The sequence below is a fragment of the Hemibagrus wyckioides genome, linkage group LG05 (assembly GCF_019097595.1).
Source record: "Hemibagrus wyckioides isolate EC202008001 linkage group LG05, SWU_Hwy_1.0, whole genome shotgun sequence".
In the NCBI taxonomy this organism is placed as follows: domain Eukaryota; kingdom Metazoa; phylum Chordata; class Actinopteri; order Siluriformes; family Bagridae; genus Hemibagrus; species Hemibagrus wyckioides.
The window spans coordinates 28525867-28545763 of record NC_080714.1 but is presented as its reverse complement, the minus strand read 5'-3'; the positions used below and the strand labels follow the sequence as shown (position 1 = coordinate 28545763).

Sequence of the window (19897 nt, the reverse complement as noted above, 5' to 3'; positions counted from 1 at the left end):
AACTACTAGCATTAACTAGTAAAGTAACTGAGTAAAAAACGTGAACATTGTGTTTTGTAAGGATCGAAACAAAGGGTTATCTTATTCTAATACCAGGTCCTGAAATGTTTTATTTTATTTATACGGCAACGATTTGCCAACGCTAACAGGCTGTGGTTAAGTAGAGAACAGCTTCTATTTATCAGTTTATAGTTATTTTGTACATTATAAATTTCAGAAAACATAAGGTTAGAGCTTTGCCAGTGAGTCTTTTAATAAACAGGATTTTCTAAACATGTAATTAATTAATTGGAATGTGATTAGAGCAGACATGTTTTAGCAGTTTCCCCTGCCACGTGCTCTCTCTCCAGTCCAGCTGATGGCGCTAATGAGTCAGTAACAGGTTGCTCAGCAGCAGGAACACAATGAAGCAGCAGCAGCTGAGCTCCTCTCTGCAGCCTGATCCGCGTCGCTTTTGGAAATTTTCCCAATCACGGCTCTGTTGACCTTCTGATAATGAAAGCAGGAGGAAGCAGGAGAAGCTCTGCATGCACACCTGGACCTTCTGACCCACAGGTAAAGCTAGACTCCTAATGCTAATGCATAGAGGTGTGTGCTTTATTAATGATGATGATGAGTATTATTATTATTATTATTATTATTATTATAGTAAACATTATATTATTATAACTGACCAAACTAGATCTAAGGGTGATGTTTGGAAAAGAAATGTAACAGATAATACACTATGTTGGCAAAAGTTTTGGGACGTCTGCCTTTCCATGCACATGAATGTAATATGGAGTTGTCCCGCCCTTTGCAGCTATAACAGCTTCAACTCTTCTGGGAAGGCTTTCCACAAGGTTTAGGAGTGTGTTTATGGGAATTTTTGACCTTTCCTCTAGAAGAGTATTTGTGAGGTCAGGCACTGATGTTGGACGAGAAGGTCTGGCTCACAGTCTCCGCTCTCCTTCATCCCAAAGGTGTTCTATGCGGTTGAGGTCAGGAGGTCATCCCCAAACTGTTCCCACAAAGAGCATGAAATTGTCCAAAATGTCTTGGTATGAAGCTGAAGCATTAAGAGTTCCTTTCACTGGAACTAAGGGGCCGAGCCCAACCCCTGAAAAACAACACCTGAACTCAATGATTTGGAGGGGTGTCCCAAAACTTATAGTAATATAGTGTGTTATAGTATGTTCTAAAAGGACACCAATATGAGCTATGCTGTTGTTTATTATTATTATTATTATTATTATTGTTGTTGTTAAGAAAGCTCATCAGTAAGGCTCACATGTCTTATCCTGTCCTATCTTATCTGAGACTAAAGAATCGTTTTATTTCCTTTTGGAAAGACAGGATTTGTGAGCAGCTTCCTGTACGAACACACAGGGTAAAAGCGTGATCTGTTTTTAGAAGAGTGTTAAGAGACGAGTGTTTAGAAGAATGTATTTCATTTCATTAGTGATTATTATTGTGATTTCTGTGTGAGCTTGTGAAGACAGAAGAGACTTCAGATGAAACAAAGTCCAGTTCCGTGGGACACGTCGCCTCTACCGACGGAGAGAACAAAGGGTTCCTGAAGGAGGCAATAAAAAAGGAGGAAGCTGATGATGAAGACTTCCTGTGTAAGACCACATCATCATACTTCTGCCTTTTTCTGGCTTAAATTTAATCTGAGGCTACATGCTCAGTGAAACTGGGGAAAAAGATGAGCTGATGTTTTCTGATCTTCACTGGTCCAGTTGCCTAAGATTCCACTTCTTGAGGAACCTGATGTGGTCTTCTGCTCTGAGAGATTTGCTTCTCTATTTAGGTTCTCTATGAGCTTCAGATCAGACAGAGTAAAAACTGTTATACAGGTGGAGCTGCTCAGAGAAGATCACTTTAAAATTATTATACAAACATCTGACCGTTCTACACTAATGCTGTTCTATCTTCTTCTCCTCCTCCCAGTCTGTGAGCTCTGCAGATCCTTCTTCACCACTGAGTGTAGTGTCCATGGTCCTCCTGTCTTTATCCCCGATACCCCTGTTCCCATGGGGGTCACTGACCGAGCCATACAAACCCTTCCTCCTGGTCTAGAGGTCAGAGAGTCCAGTATTCCTGATGCAGGCCTGGGAGTGTTTAATAAAGGAGACATTATTCCGGTCGGAGTGCACTTTGGACCCTATCATGGAGATCTGGTGGACAGAGAGGAAGCCCTGGACAGCGGTTACTCCTGGGTGGTGAGTCTGAGTCTAATTCAATGTATATTTATAGCTGAATGGAAATCTGCAGAAGAAGCTTTAGAAAGACGACGGAAGGAGAAGAAGCAGCTAGGCTTAATAGTTTAATAGTAGAAATATCTGCCTGAGGTATTCAGTGTTGTGTAGAAAATTCCAGAAAATTACGAGCTTTAGTTCTCTGGGGTCCTGGTTGAAAACTGAATGATCTGCAGGAAGAAGTAGTTCCTTCTCGTCCTCTCTGGTCTTCAGGGAGCGGAAGCTTTTCTCTGGCCACAGCATTGAGACGAGTCTGATGTTTTGATGGTGGAGGTCCTTCACCATCTTCCTGCGTGGTAGTGATGGAGGAGAGAGAGGAAGTGGTGTGGTAGTGATGGAGGAGAGAGAGGAAGTGGTGTGGTAGTGATGGAGGAGAGAGAGGAAGTGGTGTGGTAGTGATGGAGGAGAGAGGGGAAGTGGTGTGGTAGTGATGGAGGAGAGAGGGGAAGTGGTGTGGTAGTGATGGAGGAGAGAGGGGAAGTGGTGTGGTAGTGATGGAGGAGAGAGAGGAAGTGGTGTGGTAGTGATGGAGGAGAGAGAGGAAGTGGTGTGGTAGTGATGGAGGAGAGAGAGGAAGTGGTGTGGTAGTGATGGAGGAGAGAGAGGAAGTGGTGTGGTAGTGATGGAGGAGAGAGAGGAAGTGGTGTGGTAGTGATGGAGGAGAGAGAGGAAGTGGTGTGGTAGTGATGGAGGAGAGAGAGGAAGTGGTGTGGTAGTGATGGAGGAGAGAGAAGAAGTGGTGTGGTAGTGATGGAGGAGAGAGAGGAAGTGGTGTGGTAGTGATGGAGGAGAGAGAGGAATTGAGGCGGTGGTGATGGAGGAGAGAGAGGAATTGAGGCGGTGGTGATGGAGGAGAGAGAGGAAGTGGTGTGGTAATGATGGAGGAGAGAGAAAGTGGGGTGGTTGTGATGGAGGAGAGAGGAAGTGGTGTAGTAGTGATGGAGGAGAGAGGAAGTGGTGTGGTAGTGATGTAGGAGAGAGAGGAAGTGGGGTGGTAGTGATGGAGGAGAGAGAAAGTGGGGTGGTTGTGATGGAGGAGAGAGGAAGTGGGGTGGTTGTGATGGAGGAGAGAGGAAGTGGTGTAGTAGTGATGGAGGAGAGAGGAAGTGGTGTAGTAGTGATGGAGGAGAGAGGAAGTGGGGTGGTAGTGATGTAGGAGAGAGAGGAAGTGGGGTGGTAGTGATGGAGGAGAGAGGAAGTGGGGTGGTAGTGATAAAGGAGAGAGAGGAAGTGGGGTGGTAGTGATGGAGGAGAGAGAAAGTGGGGTGGTTGTGATGGAGGAGAGAGGAAGTGGGGTGGTAGTGATAAAGGAGAGAGAGGAAGTGGGGTGGTAGTGATAAAGGAGAGAGAGGAAGTGGGGTGGTAGTGATGGAGGAGAGAGAGGAAGTGGGGTGGTAGTGATGGAGGAGAGAGGAAGTGGGGTGGTAGTGATGGAGGAGAGAGGAAGTGGGGTGGTAGTGATGGAGGAGAGAGAGGAAGTGGGGTGGTAGTGATGGAGGAGAGAGAGGAAGTGGGGTGGTAGTGATGGAGGAGAGAGAGGAAGTGGGGTGGTAGTGATGGAGGAGAGAGAGGAAGTGATTGAGGGTTCCAGATGGCACGAGTTAAACACCCCTGAAACACTATCTGTTTACAGATATACAAGAGCAAGTGGAGGGAGGAGTACATAGACGCTACGAGAGAGATGCATGCTAACTGGATGAGGTGAGGAACACAGCGATGCTGGAGATTTTTCATGTCTTTTTCTTCCTCCAGCTGCTTGTTGATCGCTTACCCTTTTACTCTCTTCCTCATTTTTTACCTGTTCAGGTATGTGAATTGTGCTCGAAATAATGATGAGCAGAATCTGGTGGCTTTCCAGTATCAGGATAGGATCCTGTACCGGTCCTGTCGACCCATTAAACCAGGACATGAGCTCTTGTTGTCATATGAAGAGAATTACGCCAAAGATCTCAGCGTTACGTTCCACTACATCTATCAAAAAAAGTGCTCAGTGAATGGTAATGTACACACTCTGGGGCTTTGTGCACAGGGACATTGGGGTCATGCTGGAGCAGGGTTTAGGTATCTTGGGTCAAGTGAAGGGAAATTGTGAGACATTCTGTACAATCATGTGCTTCAGACTTTGGGGAAGAGCCACAAATGGGTGTGATGGTCAGGGGGGCCCATACTTTTGGCTATATAGTGTACCACAGAGTCTCAGAGGTGCATGAGGTCTGGTTTGGTAGTACCATGAGTCTTCGAAATGGTGGAATTGACAGCACTTTTGGTTTCTTTTCTGTGACTGTTTTACTTCTTGTTTCACACAGAAGAGATGCCACACCACTGCTCACAGTGCGGGAAGAACTTCACCAGACACAGTCATCTCCGGCGTCACCAGCGCATCCACACGGGGGAGAAGCCGTATTACTGCTCGCAGTGTGGGAAGAGTTTTACTCAGCAGAGTCACCTGCAGCAACACCAGCGCATCCACACGGGGGAGAAGCCATACCGCTGCTCGCAGTGTGGGAAGAGCTTCACTGGACAGAGTCACCTTCAGGTGCACCAGCGCGTCCACACGGGCGAGAAGCCGTTTCAGTGCTCGCAGTGTGGGAAGAGTTTCACAGAGAAAGGCACTCTCAAGGCACACCAGCGCATTCACACGGGGGAAAAGCCGTACCGCTGCTCACAGTGCGGGAAGAGTTTCACTGAGAGAGGAAGTCTGAAAACACACCAGCGTGTTCACACAGGAGAGAAACCCTTTTACTGCTCAGAGTGCGGGAAGAGCTTCAGTGAGAGAGGAAGTCTGAAAACACACGAGCGCATTCACACCGGAGAGAAGCCATACCACTGCTCAGCATGTGGACTGAGATTCACTTACTCTGTCACCTTAAAGACACACAAGTGCAGCAACACAACGGCGTTCTGACCTACAAAACTCTCACTGATTTCTAACACGTGTAATGAAGATTTGTGTTTTTTGCTTTTGTGTGGTCTTGACCAGTGGTTGATGGCAAAATATGTATACATGTTTGACTATTAAATATTAGAGGTTATGTTTCTTGAATCAACTTCTCCTTACTTTATATTACACAGTGGTATTGATACAAAATGCTCCATCAGGTATTTGTTAATATTGGGATCAACATTCAAGAAGTATCTCTTTTTTACATTAGTTTATGGAAGAGGGTCTGTTCCTGTTCAAAATCTAAAATTCCTTCACTTCAACAGTACAGAGGAGCTCCTAAAGGAAATTCAACCACTTTTGGTAATGCTACATAGCCAGAAATAAGGATCGGGAAATATAGAGTAGTGAAGTATTGATGGAGAGGAGAGAGAAAGTGGGGTGGTAGTGATGGAGATGGAGGAGAGTGAGGAAGTGGTATGGCAGTAAAGGAGGAGAGAGAGGAAGTGGTGTGAAAGTGATGGAGGAGAGAGAGGAAGTGGTGTGAAAGTGATGGAGGGAAGAGAGGAAGTGGTGTGGTAGTGATGGAGGGAAGAGAGGAAGTGGTGTGGTAGTGATGGAGGGAAGAGAGGAAGTGGTGTGGTAGTGATGGAGGGAAGAGAGGAAGTGGTGTGGTAGTGATGGAGGGAAGAGAGGAAGTGGTGTGAAAGTGATGGAGGGAAGAGAGGAAGTGGTGTGGTAGTGATGGAGGGAAGAGAGGAAGTGGTGTGGTAGTGATGGAGGGAAGAGAGGAAGTGGTGTGGTAGTGATGGAGGGAAGAGAGGAAGTGGTGTGGTAGTGATGGAGGGAAGAGAGGAAGTGGTGTGGTAGTGACGGAGGAGAGAGAGGAAGTGGTGTGGTAGTGACGGAGGGAAGAGAGGAAGTGGTGTGAAAGTGATGGAGGAGAGAGAGGAAGTGGTGTGGTAGTGACGGAGGAGAGAGAGGAAGTGGTGTGGAAGTGATGGAGGGAAGAGAGGAAGTGGTGTGAAAGTGATGGAGGAGAGAGAGGAAGTGGTGTGAAAGTGATGGAGGGAAGAGAGGAAGTGGTGTGGTAGTGATGGAGGGAAGAGAGGAAGTGGTGTGGTAGTGATGGAGGGAAGAGAGGAAGTGGTGTGGTAGTGATGGAGAAGAGAGAGGAAGTGGTGTGGTAGTGATGGAGAAGAGAGAGGAAGTGGTGTGGTAGTGATGGAGAAGAGAGAGGAAGTGGTGTGGTAGTGATGGAGAAGAGAGAGGAAGTGGTGTGGTAGTGATGGAGGGAAGAGAGGAAGTGGTGTGGTAGTGACGGAGGAGAGAGAGGAAGTGGTGTGGAAGTGATGGAGGAGAGAGGAAGTGGTGTGGTAGTGATGGAGGAGAGAGAGAAAGTGGTGTGGTAGTGATGGAGGAGAGAGAGAAAGTGGTGTGGTAGTGATGGAGGGAAGAGAGGAAGTGGTGTGGTAGTGATGGAGGGGAGAGAGGAAGTGGGGTGGTAATGATGGAGATGGAGGAGAGTGAGGAAGTGGTGTGGCAGTGAAGGAGGAGAGAGAGGAAGTGGTGTGGTAGTGATGGAGGAGAGAGAGGAAGTGGTTAAGGCTCTGGGGCGTTGACTGGAAGATCAGGGTTCAGGCCCCAGCACTGCCAAACTTCCATCGTTGGGCTCTTGAGCAAGGCCCCTAACCCTCCCCGCTCCAGGGCGCTGCATCATGGCTGATCCTGCACTCTGACCCCAACCTGCAAGGATGGGATATGCGAAGAAAGAATTTCACTGTTCTGTAATGTATATGCGACAAATAAAGACAATTTAAGTGGGTGGTAGTGGTGGAGAAGAGAGAGGAAGTGGTGTGATAGTGATGGAGAAGAGAGAGGAAGTGGTGTGATAGTGATGGAGAAGAGAGAGGAAGTGGTGTGATAGTGATGGAGAAGAGAGAGGAAGTGGTGTGGTAGTGATGGAGAAGAGAGAGGAAGTGGTGTGATAGTGATGGAGAAGAGAGAGGAAGTAGTGTGGTAGTGATGGAGAAGAGAGAGGAAGTGGTGTGGTAGTGATGGAGAAGAGAGAGGAAGTGGTGTGGTAGTGATGGAGAAGAGAAAGGAGGTGATGTGGTAGTGATAAAGGAAAGTGAGGAAATAGTGTGGAAGAGGTGTAGAAGTGATGGAGGAGAGGGGAAGAGGTGTAGAAGTGATGGAGGAGAGGGGAAGAGGTGTAGAAGTGATGGAGGAGAGGGGAAGAGGTGTAGAAGTGATGGAGGAGAGGGGAAGAGGTGTAGAAGTGATGCTCTTTGGCCATTAGCTTTGTGACGTTGTGAAGACGGAGACTTCAGGTGCCGTGGAACTCGTCACATTACAGTATTCAGCCTTACAAAGAAAAAGGAAACTGTACTAAATGTACAGAATAACATCACAGTACTGAGACAGCATTGGTTAAAGTAGTAAATAACCTCCTATTGTTCAGGGCTCTATCGTATTGTTTGTATTGCGTGATCTCACTGCAGCTTAGATTTTATACACATTACTCTTATGGAATTCTTTTGGACTATCTTTAATATTTTCATGGGAGTTAAGGGAATGGTACAGGTCTCATCTGACTGACAGTTCAGTTTGCATACACAAGTGAGGTTCAGCAAGGGTTTGTTAGAATACTTCTAAACTTAATTCCATGGATATGCTACCTCTAGGTACAATTATTTGTAAGCATGGTATTAGCTTCATGCTGTGTATATGACACACATATTTTTCCACCAGATCAGATGTCCTGCTTAATAAATTTGAGGAATGTGTTTAGGACATTCACCACTGGATGCTAGTGCTAGAGTAACTTTGTCCTAATCGGCAATGACAAGACAAAAGAACTTCTAGGTTCTTTTCTAGGAACTTCTAGGTACTGACAGGCAGTCAGTAAATTGCCTTTTAGTTAAATGGTATATTACTGATGTGTTTACTGGTGTCAGTTCAAGCATTATTAGGACAGTCCTTTTTTATTGATGAAATATAATCTAATTATGTAATGCAGAAAAACTACTTCCTGCTATTGTTACCTCTAGGTTGGACTCTTGTAATGACATTATGTATTTATGGTCCAGTAATTGCATGAAGAAGCTCCAGGTAGTCTAGGATGCCGTTCTATGAGTTCTTACTACACCCAGAAATTACGTACTGTATTGGCTCCCAGTAAAAAATGATCAGGGTTCAAGCCCCAGGACCACCAGTCTGCCACTCTTGGTCCCTTGAGCAAGGCCCTTAACCCTTGCTGCTCCAGTGGTGCTGCCTCATGGTTGACCCTGTGCTCTGACCCCAACTTCCAAAAAAGCTGGGATTTGTGAAGATATAATTGTGCTATAATGTATATGTGACAAATAAAGGCCTCTATTCTATTCTAATTCCACACTGATTAAAAAAATCTATTGACATAAAGTAGGGAGCCACGGTGGTTTAGTGGTTAGCCTCACCTTTGCCTCCTCCCTCCAGGGTTGGGGATTCATACCACCATTTTGTGTGGGTGAAGATTGCATATTCTTCAGGGGTTTCCTCTGGGTACATAGATTTCCGCTCCCAGGCCAAAGACATGCATTATAGCATTGTGCCCTCTGGTAGGTTGGCATCCCATCCAGAGTGTCCCTTGCCCCCAGGGTGTCCTGGGGATGGGCTGTCTACAGGTTCTCCACAACCAGTGTAGGATAAGCAGTTCAGAAAATGGATGGATGAACTTTTCCTTAAGGTACTGAATCTTCTCACTCCACAGTACCTCAGGGAACTTTTTTGTCTATTTTGATCTATCTACCATAGTGTAGTGTCTAGAAGTTGACAGAAGTGGGCTGAAGCTTTTCCTCCAAACCCCTCCAGCTATGGAATAGACTTCCAAACATCTTACCTACATTCCGTTGACATGAAGTTTCTCTTCTACAGCTGCATATTGTAGGGATTGTAATGACTGTAACAATGTGTTCCCTTTAGGTTCTGTTGTGGTTCCTCATGGGTTCCTCAAGTGTTCTCAGGGTTTTTTTTTTTTACATGCTTGCCTCTGTCTTGCTAATAAGGGATCTAAAACTACATGTCTTCTTTAAAAAGTGGCTTACAAATAAAATAGATTTGAACAATGTATGTTAACATTATTTTTCAGATATACAAATACAAAGAAGAGAGAGTCCAGTCTTGAAATACCAAAAGACTGACCAAGCTTCTGAGTTGCCTGTGTGGATGGAAATGGACGAATCATTCTGATTATTGTAAAGGAGAAATCTCTACAGTTTAATCCACAATGGCTGGCCTTAACAGCTGACTTTTAGTCCTGAGTTTTAGTCCTCCAACACCACCAGCATATGAAGACTAATTGGTGGCAATTAATAACAACAACAACAACAACAATAATAATAATAATAATAATAATAATAATAAATGTCTGTTGTAGCTGGCCTGGTGAAGATGCAAAGCATAAAAAATCAACTAATGAACATAATCTATAATAATTTTCAGAACAAGTGCAGTTGTAGCTTCCTAAAAGAGACATTCAGAAGCCTGACCAATTCCTCTGGTCCAGTAGATGGCGATACTGAGCGCAATAACCAGATCGCCCAACCACAGAAAAGCGCTACAGAAGAAAAAGGGCAGCAGACGCAGTGGATCTCCAGAGCGACCTCTGGATCTGCGTCCACTTTCTCAGTTTGAGCATCACATGTGAAGTTTGCATGAAGTCTACAGGCTTCCAGAAGATCCTGGAGCTGCGCTGAGGATTATTCTCTGATGTTTGGACCTTTTAGAATGGATCCAGAACCAAAAGAAATCAACAGTGCATGCACACCTGGACCTGGACACTCCCAGGTAAACCCAGATGTTTATCCAGTGATACATTTCCATTCATATGTTTAGTGTGTAGTAATCTCAGTTATTTACTGCATTTCTCTCTAAAAGAAGTTCTGAGAAAGCTAAACATATCAGGATGTAACATTTTCTATAATGAATTTCACAACTAGAATTCTTACGAGAGGAAAAAAGAAATAAATAAATACATTAAAAAATAAAAAGCCTTTATTTCTGAAGATGAAAGATCAGAGTGATGCAAGAACTTAAAGAAATCACAGACCTCCAAATAAGAGTTTATAAAGTGTAATAGCTCTTCACATACAGTGTTGACTTTCTTTGTTGAATAAATCTGCATTTTCTTTCGGTCGTTAGTTCTGTGAGGATGTGGCGCCCCCTGTGGACGACAAGCGTGGAGCGTTCCAGAATAAACCTGTTAAAAAGGAGGAACCTATTGATCAAGACTGTCTTTGTAAGACAATAGGGGTGCATAAGAGTCTACTGTAAGGTTTAATATCACTTTCTGTTCCATTTCTATCTTTAAGACATTTCTGTCTTTCAACTGTCTTGTTTCCACTTGTTTTTTTGTTTTGTAAAACTAGGCAGAAAAAGTGATGAGAAACTAAATACAATTAAATTGTGATGAGAGTTTAGTAGGAATGAAGTACATTTTAAAAACTTCTTGTCTCCTTCTTCTTCTTCTCCTCCCAGTCTGTGAGCTCTGCAGATCCTCCTTCACCACTGAGTGTAGTGTCCATGGTCCTCCTGTCTTTATCCCCGATACCCCCGTTCCCACGGGGGTCACTGACCGAGCCATACAAACCCTTCCTCCTGGTCTAGAGGTCAGAGAGTCCAGTATTCCTGATGCAGGCCTGGGAGTGTTTAATAAAGGAGACGTTATTCCGGTTGGAGTGCACTTCGGAGCCTATCAGAGAGAAGCTCTGAACCGTGAGCACTCTGTGATGGTGAGTTAATTTCACAAAAACAATCACCGAATCCTTTCTGTAGCATCTAGGTGAGATTCTGGACTGAAACAGAAAGGTGCGTCATAGGCATTGAGAGCATCCAGGTAAGATCATCCAGCAGTGAGGCTATAAGTTCAGACAGCTCCATGATGAAGAAGCAGGTGAACCAGAACAGGAGAAGTGCATTGGGATCATCAATCAGGCAGGTCCAGAAGTCAAAAGGAGCCACAGCTATCTCCAAACTGTTGATGTTTTTAAATCAACATTAAAATAACGTGACATATCAATCAGTGTGTCGTTTACACACCAATCATCTAACAAAAGCTAAAGGCTCCATGGCTTCAATTATTCAATGAAGTAACAGCAAATTAAAGACACTATAAGCATTTTTCATGTCACTTGTTTGCTCATATATTCCTTGAGACACCAGTGAGACACAGTCTGCTCAGATATCAGCATGTCTGTTGGTAATCTCTTAATGAAATGCAGTTCATCACCTGGCAAACTACAGCCTCTATATTTTGTCATTTCCATGGATTAAATCTTTTGATAATGCACAGAACTTTCATATTTTCTGCTTGAGTCCCTTATTGAGTTTCAAACATGCCACTCGGTGGCATGTATTCATGCAGGACTTGTTTTCTACCCTCCCCAAGTTCTCCCACATCACCCCAGTGCTACTCTTCCTCAGTTGGAGATGTGTTTCCTCCTGTCCTAATGTCTGTATTGGACATTTCCTTTAAAGCACTTGTGTCTTGACCAGTGCACATCATGCATGTCATGTACACAATGCAGTCTTTATGATTTGCTGGTACCTAAAGTTACATGACCCAGTGGCTGTTATTGGTATAAATGGTTGGAATCTCTATTATTTGTGGTCCTGGAGGTGCTCCAGGTCTCCACTGGGTTTTCCCCTTGAGTTATAATTTGTGTGGAAGTCAAGGGGCACTTATAGAAGGAGAATTAAGAAGACTGACCCTGGCTCTAAAATAAGGGTACTCCCAACTGACACAGTCTGTACCAGTCATCATATTGCTCCTTTAGCTCAAAATTATTTAGCAAATTGACTATGCGCTATTGAAAACGCGGCTTGTTTGAGTTTATAAAGCTCCTTATGTATCAATGAGATGTGGTCTATCTTGCTTTGCTAATCAGTTGTGCCATCAGTTCATACTGGCACTAGCCAGCTCTGGTGCAGAATTTGGAGCAGTGCCAGTGCAGCTCTCTGTGGCGACATTCTGCTCCACTATTGTGACCTTTCTTGCCATGACGTTTAAGTTCACGGTGGTCCACAGGCTAATTGAGAATACCATGGGACATCATTGTGTTTAATGCTTTAAAGGGTTAAATATAAACTTATGTTGATGGATTTCTTTTCAGATATGCAAGAGAACGCACCATGAGGAATACACAGATGCCGAAAATGGTAACTGGATGAGGTGAGGAATGCTTGTCATCTTGTCAGCTTGTCATCCCACAGCAATGTTTTTGCTTTCTCATACTCTGTGTATCTTATTGTTGTTTTTCAGGCATGTGAATTGTGCTCGTAATAATGATGAGCAGAATCTGGTACCGTTTCTGTCAAGCTATTAATACAGGACAGGAGCTCTTGCTATCATATGAAGATGAGGATGATCTCAGTGGATGCCTTAATAACAAAAAGTGCACAGACAGTGGTAACGCCCAAACATTTTTTGAATGTGTTCTTGGGACAGGACTTCAATGTCTAAAAGTGCTGAATTTGAACAAAATTCTGAGTGTGACAAAAGGGTTTTTTTTCCAAACAGAAAGTGGGAACCACTCAGGTCCAGTCACTGGCATAGGCTACTGTCTAGGGTGGAGGAGGGGACTAGATCGTTATACTGCAGCCACTAATACAAATACAGATAACTGCAATGGATTAGATCATGATGTGTCATGGGGCTCATAGGAATGCTATTCACCTCCTTCTGCATGCATGAACACACAGAGACACATGCCTGGCTGGTGTCTCTCTGATTGAAAGGGGAAAGAGTGTGCCTCTTCCAGTGAAAGAAGGCAATTTTGCTCTTTTGGAATCTCTGACTCATGGATGCATGTAGAATTATCTTGAGTTGACCTTGCATTCTCCAGATGATGGGCCAAATGCTTGTCCATCGCACCACTTGAGACCAAGCACCTTTATTTTAAATAAGGCCACTGGAGCGAGGGTTAGCAATAAGACGATGTGTCAGAACTTGAAAACAAGTTCAGCAGTTGCATTCTGGATCAGTTGCGGGGGTTGAATAGAACACGGGGGAAGACTTCCCAAGAACAAGTCGCAGTAGTCCAATCTCAAGATAATAAGGGACTGAACAAGATCCTTTCTGACCTCTGTAGAGAAAAATGGCCAAAGTCAGGTGTGCTAACCTGCCTCTAGCTATTTGCCTCCACACAGGTCACCAAGGTGATTTAGAAAGAAGGATAGTTGGTTTTTTAGAACTGCCCCAAGGGTGTATTCTTCAGACAGATCGCTCAATCTTGATGTAGCAATGCTTCTTCATGGATTTAGTCGTAGATGGTGTTATGCCATCCATGATGAAACAAGAGTGTCCTGAGATGAGGGTTATCAGCATAGCGGTGGTATTTAAAAGCATATGAGGACATTGCCTCACTGAGAATGTTAGTGTAGTGAGGAAATGGAAGAAAACCAAGCACTGAGCCTTGTGGGACACCAGTGGAGCAAATGTGACTCCCTTCCAGGTCACCTGATATGACTGCTTCTTCAGGTAAAATTCTATTCAGTAGGAAAGATCCAAATCTGAGGATGTAATCGCCTGCTGTCTACCTCGCTCAACATCCTAGGTGGTGGGATCAGTTTGTCGGGGGCTGCTTGTTTCCTGGATGGACTGTCATGCCAGATGACATGGTGGGGATCCAGATCTTCTCCATGCAGACTCTCCACTGGTGTCCCATGAGGCTTAGTCCTGATTCCTGCTTGCCTTTACCTTGAGGGATAGTGGGTCCAGTCGAGCCATACTAGCAACTCCTAAGGGCCTATGCTTCTTTTCTGTTCTCACACTAATTATGACCACAAAAAGCAAGGTAATATCTTCTCTTTTTTTCCATACCCCTGTTATTTTGATGACCCTTAACTCATCCTCTTAAACCCCCAGAAGAATGCATCCCCATTTCAGAATCTTGATATCTCTGGACAACTCTCAGTTCACATCTGGACAACCAGCTATGACTCTTCCCCCCCACTGCTAACCTAGTTGGTCTTGTAGGTTTCTCCTTTACAACATCAATAGGATAGAGAGGCCACACAAGTGCTTGTTCAGTTCCTAGTCATTTTGACTACTCCAACTCACTCCTGGCACTGCAGACCACCTGACACTTGCAACTGATCCTGCAGTCAGCTGCAAGGCTTGTTTTCAAGCTTCTCCCACATCAACCCAGTGCTGTGTTTCCTAATCTTGCTTCCTGCAGCCTGCCTCAGATTGAGAATGCTGATGTACCATGCAGCCTTTGAGTCTCTAATGCCAAGTTCACACTGCACCATTTTAGTCCTGATTTTCAGTTGCCGACTAGTTTTGTAAAATCAAGACAAATCAGAGCTCATGCATGCGAGTGACAATCGCACAGTGTGAATGAACAAAAATGCAATCTGACCGAGTCAGTGATGATTCAAAGTCCTGTAGTGTGAAAGGAGTTCTGACTGAAAAACACCTCGGCGATGAGAGAGATAGATACAGGGCAGCGGTCAGTTTGGGGAGGAGTTATAGACCACAATATCAGCAAGCATAGCTTCAGTTGGAGCACAATATTATAGTTTAATAGAGTTTATAGGTTTTTATCAGAATAATGTCTTAAATATAGTTATATCAGAATAAATAAGCTTTACAATTACATCAAACAGGAAGTAAAGCAGAAACATTTGCTTGACCAGCCGCATCAGCAGCAGGACATTGCAAAGTTATTCATTTGTTCAATTCTGCAGAACGCACAACCCTTGTCACCCGCAGTGACCATTTGGATCGCAAACTTTTTGTGAGGTTCCATTTCCAGTCTGGCGTGAGAAGTCTGATCTCACGTGTGATCTTGCGTTATTCCTTATTATTTCTCACGTGTGTTCGGTTGTGAATCGGGGTTGGTGGACCAGACAGAGTTGTCGGTGATTCTTCCTATTGTGAAGTCATGCAGTGTGAAAGCTCCTGTCGCTGATCCATCGTGCAGTGTGAACACAGCAGAGACTGAATGCTGCACTAGATAGTCGTGCAGTGTGAAAACAACAGTGATCCGATGACTTTGAAAATCATGCAGTGTGAACGCAGCATAATACATCTTGATTAGACCCAACATCCCTCAAGGTTCAAGGCAAACATGCATCAAAACTCTTGTATCTTCTGGAGCTTTTCATAGAACCAGTGCTTCTGCTTACCTCTCCTCTTCTTATCAATAAGCACAAGTATTCAATATTTTTTGTTTTCAATTTGTTTGCATTTCACATTTTTAAATTTCAAAAATGTTTTTGTTTTTGTGCTCCAGAATTAAACGCCACTCTTCAAGGCATTTCTTGCTCCATGTGTCACCTTTTGTATACGTCTCAAAATGACCTACACGGACATGTAAAGAAGTGCCACAGTGCAGAATATGAGAGTCTGCAGAAATCAGAAGAGATTAAACATGAAAATCTAATACCGACAAGAAGTCCCAGTAGTCAGTGTGGCAGTGACCATAAGGTGCCCACTAACAACACTCATAAGCAGATGCAGGAGCAAATCCATTCCAAGGAACACCGGTGCATTCAGACAGGAGAGAAGGTGTATCAGTGCTCTGTGTGTGGGAAGACTTTTACTCGGCAGATTTCTCTCCAGCAGCACCAGCGCACTCACACTGGAGAGAAACCGTATCACTGCTTAGAGTGTGGGAAGAGTTTTACCAGACAGAATCATCTCCAGCAGCACCAGCGCATTCATACTGGTGAGAAACCGTATCACTGCACACAGTGCGGGAAGAGCTTTAATCGAGGGAGTTGTCTCCAACAGCACCGGCGCACTCACACTGGAGAGAAGCCCTATCACTGTTCTCATTGCGGGAAGAGTTTTTTCCGAGGAAGTCATCTCCAAGAACACCAGCGGGTTCACACAGGAGAGAAACCGTTTCAGTGCTCGCAATGCGGCAAGACTTTTACTTACCAGAGTACTCTGCAAGAGCACCAGCGCATTCACACAGGAGAGAAGCCATATCAGTGCAAGCAGTGTGGCAAGAGCTTTAGTCACTACAGTTCTTTCCAAAAGCACCAGCGCATCCACACAGGGGAGAAACCCTATCAGTGCTCACAGTGTGGAAAGAGCTTTAACCAAGAAGGTATTCTTAAACACCATCAGCGCATTCACACAGGAGAGAAGCCGTATCGCTGTTTAGCCTGCGGGAAGAGCTTTACCAGACAGAGTCACCTTCAGCAACACCAGCACATTCACACGGGCGAGAAACCATATCAGTGCTCGGAGTGTGCCAAGAGTTTTACTCACAGCAGCTCTCTCCAGCAGCACCAGCGCATCCATACCGGAGAGAAGCCGTACCAGTGCACCCAGTGTGGGAAGAGCTTTACCAAACACAGTCATTTCAAAGTGCACCAGCGCATCCACACCGGAGAGAAACCGTATCGGTGCTCGGCATGTGGGAAGAGCTTTACCAGACAGAGCCATCTGAAACAGCACCAGCGCATCCACACAGGGGAGAAACCGTATCAGTGTTCGCAGTGTGGGAGGAGCTTCAGTCACAGCAGTACTCTCCAAGTACACCAGCGCATTCACACGGGAGAGAAGCCGTATCACTGCGCACAGTGCGGCCAGAGATTCACTCGTTTAAGAAGATTAAATACACATGTGTGTGATCCCACAAAGCCAGTGTGATGCGAGTTTGTTAATCATGATTAGTGTCGGACAATTAAAATGATTTTCAAGTTACTGGTCCTGACCATCAATGGATTACCTGAAGAGTTCATGATCTTTTTTCATATCTCTAATTTCACCTTCTTGCATTATTAGATACTGTTGACATGTATTTTCACCAGAGGGAAACTATTCTTTTGTTTTGTTTTGTTTTGTTTTGTTTTGTTTTGTTTTGTTTTGTTTTGTTTTGTTTTGTTTTGTTTTGTTTTGTTTTGTTTTGTTTTGTTTTGTTTTGTGGGGAGGGTCCAATATATTGCCTGATTTCTTTGTCTTGCAGAGAGCAGTATCGTGAATTCACACTGACCACAAGGTTTGACCAACTAAACACTGATCAGCTGACCACCTGTTCGTCCAATGGCACATGCAGGACATATGATGGGCAAATGAATTTCTGCCAGTGAGTCCTCTTGTTCTTCAAGTGGCAGTCATCTTGACGGACTTAAGGTCTTGAAGGTCTTAAGGAGATGTCAGGCAGCAGGTCAATAGAACAATCCCAGGGTCAGCGTGGAAAGAGTGTGGAAACATCTTGTGTGCTCTCTTGGCTACAGAATGAAGATTTGGTATTCTGTAAGCACGCTCTGCCGCTTAGCTTCTAAGGGCTCCATAAAGGTGGAGCTGCATTAGATCTGGACAAAGGACACTAGGGAACTATTTGATTGATCAAGTTGGTCAAGTCGACAAACACCCTAGGATTGTCTTGTTTTGACAAAGGAAGTCCTAGAATGGTTCAGTATTCAGTTTCTAGAGCAGCTAGAACACACAGAGTTAAAGTATTCAGGTCTAGAAGAAACTACAACTTGAGTATATTGAGTAGGTTCTGTTGTCAGTAAAGGTCATGTTCTGGTATTTAGAAATTTTCAGGATCTTGTAGTTGATCTGATCTGAGAAAACTTTGTATAAAGGATGAAAAATGGTGGAATATCTCTAACCCCTGAGGAAAAGAATTTTCACCTGAATTCCTCTGATTTGTGTGAATGGCAGTTTGATTCACAGATCTTTCTGATGTCTTCTGATGAGGAACAAGGTGCATGGCCCAGCTCAGTAGATAACGATGGTGTCTTAGTAAGCAGTCAGATACTGGTGGTGGACTCCAACCTAGTGGTAGGAAGATTTTTTTTTTTTGAGTCTGTTGAAAGCTGTTACTGGAGTTGGCCCTGGTGTCAGGTGATCCTGCCAGCACCTCATTGTGTAGAAGCATGGAGATATATTACAACCTTCTCACATGTTCACTGAGCTAATCCACCTGGTACATTTTAACTGTGCATTTTTTTGGGGAAGTTTTTTCTGACCATCACAGGCCTTGAATTCCAGGGATCTTCAATGTTAAGGTGCAGCACCTACCTGTGTCCACCAGAGCACAGACTGGTGTTTCCATTTGAGGTCAAGCCTACCTTTGTGTTATTTTTCATGCAGCTTGCTATCCAAACTGGGGCTGCATGCAAGATGCAATGTATCAGAAAAGACTTCAGAGCTCTCAGAACTATGTTTGTCATCTAATTGGAAATAAATTGATGATAAATCAGTTTCAATGGTGTGACCTTTCACTCATCTACTCCCACCCACTGCATGCTACCAGTGATGTTTCTTTTATGAGGTGTATGGTAAAAAGAGCTGTAGAGAGCTGTAAATATTCTGAACTGTATTTATTTTAAAGGTAAAATGTGAAAATCATTTGTTTAATCTACAATAGGTAAAGTTTTTGTTTAAGAAAGGAGAAAAGATTTCCAAAATAATCAATCATTTATGCATATGATAATCTGCTTATACACTGATCAGCCACAACACTGTGAGCAGTGACCGGTGAAGTGAATAAAACTGATAATCCTCATCATGGCACCTGTTAGTGGGTGGGATATATTAGGCAGCAAGTGAACATTTTGTGCTCAAAGTTGATGTTAGAAGCAGGAAAAATGGACAAGTGTAAGGATTTGAGCGAGTTTGACCAAAAGGGCCAAATTATGATGGCTAGACCACTGGATCAGAGCATCTCCAAAACTGCAGCTCATGTGGGGTGTTCCCGGTCTGCAGTGGTCAGTATCTATCAAAAGTGGCCCAAGGAAGGGACAGTGGTGAACCAGCAATAGGGTCATGGGCGGTCAAGGATCATTGATGCACGTGGGGAGAGAAGGCTGGCCCGTTTGTGATCCGATCCAACAGACGAGCTACTGTTGCTCAAATTGCTGAAGAAGTTAATGCTGGTTCTGATAGAAAGGTGTCGGAATACACAGTGCAGGACGGGTCAGGGCTGATTTGGCATATTAATATAAGGCAGGTGGTCATAATGTTACACCTGATCGGTTTATCTTACTATTTTCAGTGTCATATAGGACACTGATACATTACTGTTCAGGTATTATGATGATGATGGTTATTATTTATATTAGTGTTTGTTCTTCGTTTATTATTATTATTATTATTATTATTACCCCCCTCCCTTGTTTTTGAGCACTGCTCATAATGGCCACCAGGGGGCGGGAGAGGATCGAGCATTTAAGCGCCCTATACTGTAAGTTTTTATGTGTATAAGTAATGTAGATACTATAATGATGTATATGTTTTTTTATGAACTGTTCATGTTATAAGCTGTTGCATGTCACCTATACCTGTCTAAATCCATGCTTAAATCTGGACTCCTGCAATATTCTCCTGCACTAACTGCCTGTAGCTGTTTTTCTCTGTATGACCTGAGCTCCATCATACAGTTTAGTGTCGGACAGATGTGTCCACTCCGCCTATATTATCCCCGAAGACTACATTTGTATTTTATCTTAGATTTTCTGCATCAATACTAGACTAAAATTATTTACGTATATCTACTACACATCTGGATTACACGTGAGTTTCCGCTCCTGCTTTTTCTCACATCACTTTCCAGACTTGTTCAATAAACTCATATTAAACACTCTCATCCTATTATTCCTTTATTTTCAGTAATAAGTTGTTTTATACTGAGGTAGATTAAGCTGGTTTATTCAGCAAATAAACCAAAACATTGTTTCAACATTATTTATTTATTTAGCAGTTTTATTTCATGGCGTTATTCATTTTATTTTATTTATATATATTTTTTATATGTTTTGCAGCTAACAC

At 43.8% G+C, this 19897-nt stretch overlaps 1 protein-coding gene and 1 long non-coding RNA gene across 5 annotated transcripts; both read left to right on the top strand.

Annotated features, from left to right (window-relative positions):
* The first annotated feature begins 400 nt into the window (after positions 1–400).
* LOC131352809 (zinc finger protein 501-like) lies at positions 401–19702 on the top strand. 3 transcript variants are annotated; one of them, XM_058389233.1, is made up of 7 exons: positions 401–555; positions 1469–1604; positions 1933–2204; positions 3874–3941; positions 4047–4237; positions 4547–5100; positions 15620–19702. In XM_058389233.1, exons 1-7 carry the CDS (start codon positions 496–498, stop codon positions 16766–16768), a joined length of 2430 nt encoding a protein of 809 aa, XP_058245216.1. In that variant the 5' UTR covers positions 401–495; the 3' UTR covers positions 16769–19702. The 3 variants fall into 3 exon arrangements, with proteins under 3 accessions (XP_058245216.1, XP_058245214.1, XP_058245215.1); XM_058389231.1 differs by lacking the exons at positions 401–555; positions 1469–1604; positions 1933–2204; ... (1 more) ...; positions 4047–4237; positions 4547–5100 and adding exons at positions 10815–10892; positions 12273–12331; positions 12422–12568 and having other exon boundaries at positions 15399–19702; XM_058389232.1 differs by lacking the exons at positions 401–555; positions 1469–1604; positions 1933–2204; ... (1 more) ...; positions 4047–4237; positions 4547–5100 and adding an exon at positions 12489–13955 and having other exon boundaries at positions 15399–19702.
* Positions 9730–10778, top strand: LOC131352810 (uncharacterized). Of its 2 annotated transcripts, none has more exons than XR_009204556.1 (3): positions 9730–9948; positions 10303–10430; positions 10639–10778. It is a non-coding gene; the product is annotated as an uncharacterized LOC131352810 (long non-coding RNA). The 2 variants fall into 2 exon arrangements; XR_009204555.1 differs by having other exon boundaries at positions 10303–10435; positions 10639–10775.
* Positions 19703–19897: the final 195 nt, after the last annotated feature.